Here is a 6,167-nt window from a genome sequence, read left to right on the forward strand (position 1 = left end):
TTGGAAATAAGATACTTGAATGCTTTTAACTTCATTTTGTTTTACTTCATTTTCATTTCAGACAATTTATTGAAACTTGTGGGCAGGCTCTAGAAGTAAATGAACGACTTATAAAAGAAGATCAGATAGAATATCAAGAAGAAATGAAAGCTAACTATAGAGAGATGGCAAAAGAACTCTCTGAAATTATGCATGAGCAAGTATGTACTGAACCTCATTCAAGATATTCTAGATTATCCTATGGTTAAGAAGCATATCTCCATGCCAGTTGTCAAAGTTTGCCTAATCTTAATTTTTGTTTGCTTGATTGTATGTGTTTATCTAGTGCAGATAAAAACATAAATTATATAGTTTAAAAAAGACACTTGAACAAGAGAGGTTGTGCCTTATTTTAGTTTTTCCCTTAAAGCTGACATAAAAATAAGTTTGGTAACTTTCTTTTTCTTTCACTTTTCTCAATACTGTCCTGCTAGGAAATAAACAATAGACACTAGGATGAACTATAGTAACATTTGCAGCATAAATACTCAGTAACAGTAGATTGCCATTAGTCACATTTCTGTTATCAGCTTCTTAATAAAATTAATCTTTTCTGCCAATACTATGTTTGTACAACATATAAGCACGTGTTCAGCAATAGCACACTGTATATGTTTGCTATTTCTTGACATGTTTAAATTAAACATACAAGGTAATTTAAAAAAACATCACGTTCCTACAATAGGCACAGAGTATCTTTGTAGCATGGATCAAATTGCCAACAGTCATGTTCAGCCCACCACTTTCTTCCCCAAGTCAAGGCAGAGAATTAATTTTTTTTATGATTAGGAGATATTTAGATATGAGAACAACTTTTTATTACTTTGCAATCTGATGATACCACTTTAAAAAATCTCTCTACTTTGTATCGTGGAGGACCATTTTCAAAGAGAGTTGGTGAAAATGTGTTATTCTTCTAAATGCCTGCAGACTTCTCCATATTAATCACTCCTGCACTGGAACTGTACTATATTAACAAATTTTAAGTATTTGTCTTGTACTGTAAAGCAATAGTTAATTGTAAGTCTAATTATTATGTGGGGAAGCATTAAAAGAAGGGAGTGTTTTATGTCTGAAAAATCTGCATATATTTGTTCATGAATGTGTGAATGGGATTCAGACAATCACATTGGAGGTTGGACCTGCTACAAGGAGGGTGGACCTGCCATTACTGCTATGCAACCCCTGTGTGCTTTTCTAAAAGCAATTTAAATCCTGCTATAATTGGAGCCACTCTTAATATATCTGATCCCCAGTGCATGATGCAGACACTGTGGGTGGTGGCTGGCTTGAATGCCAATAGTTTATGAAAATCTCTCAAGCTTTCAGGAGGGAATAGAGCAGAGGTGTCAAACTCGCAACGTCATGTGACATGTTGCGACATATCGCAACTTTTTTCCATTGCTGGCAATGGGATGCGTGCGGTTTCAGCATGACGCACCCAGCCCGCGGGCAGGCAGTTTGACACCCCTGGAATAGAGCAACCAATTTCTCATGAGATTTGCAAAATGGAAGATTTAAACCATTCAATTGTCTCTATGTAGTGCTCTTAGAGACTTCCAATTATGAAATAATAATCTTGTATTTTAAAAAAGTTGAGAATCAACATCTATTGATCTCTTATTGAAATATCTTACATTTTTATCTTATTATTTTAATGGGTTTACTCCTTTTTTGCAAAGTTTAAATATCTATTTTGCTTTCCTAAATACATATTAAAGAAATTAAACAAATTTTCTTTGAGAAAAGTGTTATCATATTCCGTAGAAACCTTAATGGGCATCTCTCTTTCTTCCTTTTCTTTTTCCCTGTGCTGCTTTGAAAATGTGATCAGCTGGGATGGTAATGTCTTTTAGTTTCTTTCTAGTTTTCTGTTGTCTTTTAGTTACATTTTATTTAACACAAGACAAATTATCCTTGTTTATATTACATATTCAATTTGTTTCTAATAAATGTAGTAATTATTCATTCTCTAGCCCTAGTTTACCGTACAGGTAGTGTAGGCAGTCTTCCCCAAGCAAATAACTTCAAGATACTGTTCTCTGCAACTCTTGACATCCCTAGCCAACAGGATATAGGACAACTCTGCATGGCCAGCTCAGCATAGCCAGCTCACCACCGCCAAGTTGCCTCTGCCAATTCACTGCCGCCTTTTCCGTCCCAGCCTACATGAGTCCTTGTTAAGCTCACAAGGAGAAACCCCTCTTCCAACAAGCAGGCTGGAACCACAGGAAAAAAACAATCCCCTTTTATTATTTACAGACCTGAGTAAAATATCCAAGGCAAACCAAAACACAGTTCACTGAAACTTGATTCCTTAACACAAATGGTTGCCTTCAGCAACCAGCACCTCCCACACCTTCCCTTTTATTATGCAGCCAAGGCATGGCTTCCTAATGCCTTCTCCTTTGCCTTTGGAGCTGCCCCATTGCATTCTTCTCTCCAACTCTCTTTGCCTGCTGGCATTTACATGCATTCTGGATATCTTCCAGCTGTGAGTCATCACTGTCCAACTCAGCCTCCCAGCACAGCTGTTTCTCAGCCTGAGCACAAGTAGAGGGGCCAGGCTCCTTGTCAGACTGTAAATCTTGGAGCTCCTCAGAGCCTTCCTCTGACTCTGATGTCCCTCTAGGCCCCTCCTCCTCCTCCTCTGATTCCCCAGACTCAGCTGCCGGGTTCACTGGCTGACGAGGAATCACAACACCGCCAAGTTGCTGCAGGACAACACATGGCTAACTCAGAGGGGCAACTCATCATAGGTGGCCAGAGGAAGAGCTGGGCAAACAAACAGGTGGGCGAGGCTTCCCATTTTCACATCTCTTCTGCCACCACCCCAACTTAGGACTGAAGAGATCAGGGACGGTGATGGTAGGTGGTGTGAAAATGAGACACCCCTGCTGCCACCACCTCCCGATCACCCGTCCTGCCTGCCGCCATCCCCAGTCTCTTCGACCCAAAGCTCGGCCACAGTGGCGCTGGTGGCCAGGGAGGTGAAAATAGGAAGCCGTTGCCGCTCTGCACTCTGCCCACCCTCTCGTTCACCCAGTTCTTCCTTCGGTTGCCTGCAACAAGTTATCCCCGCAGCAAGTTGGCATGTGGAGTTCTCCTGTGGAACTTGGCAGTGGTGTTTTGGCGGAGGCAGCTTGGCAATGGCGAGCTGGCAGCAGTGAGCTGTTCTTGCTGAGTTGTCCCTTTCCGTAGCCAGCATAATTACTGGTGATTGTGACTAGGAATGGTAAGAATTGCAGTCAGAGCTAACTGCAACGTACATGATTAGATAACAAAAGCAAAAATAAGTTCTGAAAAAGTTCATTTTGTGTGCTGACTCCTCCCCCCCCCACTGATTTTTATTTTCACTTTTGTTTAATCATACCTTGACATACTATGCAGATGTGAATAGTTAATATTAACTGTGATTGATATAAGCATATTTTTCAGTTATTCAAAAAAATTGAGCTGGCTTTGATATCAGAAATAAAATAGCTACAGTACCTTCGATCTTATTTGACTAATTTCTGTCTTTACAAATTGTCCTTAACCAATAAATCCAGTTTTGTTTTGTTATTTTGTAACTGAAAAATTATCAATCAGATAAGATTAATGTGCTTTATTTTTTTTTAAAAAAGTTATTTTCTTGGGGGGGGGGGGAATAGCAAACATGCCCAATACAGAAGTGGGCTTTATTTAATGTACTTCATTCTACAGAATTCATTATTGTCTTTCATTTCTATGACTGGCAATGAAAGACTTATATTGATCCATAACTATTTTGCCACTACAGAAGTCAGCCAACCCTCATTGCAATAATGTATATGGGATGTATAGTCCCTTTAAATAATTGGGGTGGTGTCATCAGGTAAATTATTTTGTCTTTTTCTAAAATTCATAGAGGGATAGATGATATGCTGTTCTCATTTTAAAAATTACATTTATGCAAGGGATATTCATAATTGGCTGATACCCTAACTTTTATTATTCTTTACAGTGTTCTCAGCCTGTGTGTTAAGACACCCTTTTTTCTTTTTAAGATTACTGCTGTGGAAGAAAAGGCCAATGCAATGTCCAACTCACTACACATTTTCAATGCCATTAGTGGGACAGCAACAAGCACAACAGTTCATGGGATACCCAGCTCTTCTTCAATTGCATAACTGTTTTATACATGAAAGTACCTTAACTTTGGAAAAAGAGGGTTTGGGGATAGCTTGCTAACTCAGGATAAAATCAAAAATTGTGAAAGAACTATGCAGATTCTAGCTATTATATCAGTCAGGTATAAGAAAATAAGACATCAAAAGTGCACATATTTTATACTATGCTTGCAATATTATATGTTCTGAGAAGTATTTAGGAAAACTGATCATATAAGGATTTCATGAAGTGAATGGCACAATGTAGGCAGATTTGGAACATGTGTGTAGACACAAACTTATGAGAGTGTTGCTGAAGTTATGCACATATGATTAAAGTATTAACCACTATGGACTAAATAAGCACTAAACAGAGGTATTAAATGTAAGTAGAAGTAGCTTTTTATAATGTTAACTAACAGTTGTGCTCTATTTTGTAATTTACTGGCATTTTGGAGAGCTTATAAGCTTAACATGAATCAAGCATTTGCTTCCAATCAAAGGTGATTACATGATATTATCTTAAATAATAAATATAAAAGTTTGTTAATACAGCTTATAAGGTCTATATAAATGTATTGCATTTTAAATATTTTTAATATTCATACTCACTTTCACCCTTTTACAATTGTGATGGATTCATGTTCATTCCAAGTTAATGCTCTATTTTCTTTTACATTTTATTTGTATATATATAAAGTGCAATATGAAGTTGTATACACTTTCTGTAACATTATGCACTGTTTAAAAAAAAACAACCTTATTTTGCCAAAGTGATGGAATATAAAAATGGTGATAACTACTGTGGAAATGGTGATGTAATTTAAGGCTTTTGCTATATTGCTTGAAGACATGAATAATTTTATACTGGAGAAAAGATAAAGGTTTTAATTTTATTTAACTGGAATCACTGTTCTGCTGTAATTAAACATTATGTATAACATCTATATTTTTTAAAAAAGTTAATTTATGTGCAATTTATTTGGATCTTTTTATTTTGCAAAATGTATCACTAAAATCAAGTATTACATTATTTTAATAAATGATATTTTCATATTCTTTTTTTGGACATATTTGGCTTAGGTTTTGTGCTGTTCTTAAGATTTGCAATAAATGATATTACTCATATGTGTAACTTGGAAATTCTGGTTTTTTTATATAGAGATATTTATAGAAATTATTACTGGTACAATAGCTAGATTTCTTGATGTTTTAGATACTTGTTTAGTTAAATTCTTTGATGTATGCGTTAGAAACTTAATGATTTCCTTCAGCTGAATTACATCTTAGAGTACTGAAGGAACTTGCTGAATATCTGATTGAACTTTATACATTTTGATCTTGCATAATGAATGAAATGCCAAATTCAAACAAAATCTTCAAAAATGGGACAAAGGAAGATCCAGCGAACTAGACCATTCAATCTGATATGGACCTAAGAATTTCTAAAGTAGATCATAAGATAATTGACCAACGTATATTTTCAAAATAATATAATAATTGCCAGAAAATACTAGAAGGAATCTCATCAGATTACTTAAATTCATTTTTGTGAAATACTTTTAACAGATTGTTTCAGCAAAATATTTGAAAAAGTACCCTATAATGTTTTGACTAGCAAGCTAGTTAAATGATGGTATGACAAGTAAGAATTAATTATCCCTTTAGGAATCATCAGAACTTTGTTTATGTACAACATGAGCAGACAATTAAGTTTCTTTTTTAAGATGTACTCAAAAAATAAAGCTCAGAAAATGTCATGGGCTACATCAGAAATAGCTAGGTCAGAAGATAAGGCAGAATATAAATAATTAATTAAATATGTGAATAAATGAAATGATTACTATATTTTTCCTAACAGTCGTCAGCCAATTAAAGTCCAAATGCTGAAATTGCCTTTTCTTCTCACCTCCTTGCAGTCCTGTGTCTTATGGGCTAAAATCAGTGGTGGGATTCAGACAGTTTGCACCAGTTCAGCAGAACCGGTAGCTAATTTTT

The 6,167-nt window shown here is 35.7% G+C and overlaps 1 protein-coding gene across 16 annotated transcripts in view; it reads left to right on the forward strand.

The window, feature by feature from the left end:
• Positions 1 to 5,304, forward strand: part of DOCK9 (dedicator of cytokinesis 9) — a 118,876-nt gene extending 113,572 nt beyond the window's left edge. For 8 of the 16 annotated variants that reach the window (XM_039337773.1, XM_039337767.1, XM_039337768.1 and 5 more), the window contains 3 exons: positions 62 to 200; positions 1,874 to 1,881; positions 4,025 to 5,304. In XM_039337773.1, coding sequence (XP_039193707.1) covers positions 62 to 200; positions 1,874 to 1,881; positions 4,025 to 4,190 — 313 coding nt within the window. In that variant the 3' untranslated portion in view covers positions 4,191 to 5,304. The remainder of the gene's footprint in view (positions 1 to 61; positions 201 to 1,873; positions 1,882 to 4,024) is intronic. The other 8 variants (XM_039337777.1, XM_039337781.1, XM_039337771.1 and 5 more) reach the window with 3 other exon arrangements.
• The last annotated feature ends 863 nt before the right edge of the window (positions 5,305 to 6,167 follow it).

The sequence above is a fragment of the Crotalus tigris genome, unplaced genomic scaffold, assembly GCF_016545835.1.
Source record: "Crotalus tigris isolate CLP2741 ecotype Arizona unplaced genomic scaffold, ASM1654583v1 scf7180000017685.4511686, whole genome shotgun sequence".
Taxonomy (NCBI): Eukaryota; Metazoa; Chordata; class Lepidosauria; order Squamata; family Viperidae; genus Crotalus; species Crotalus tigris.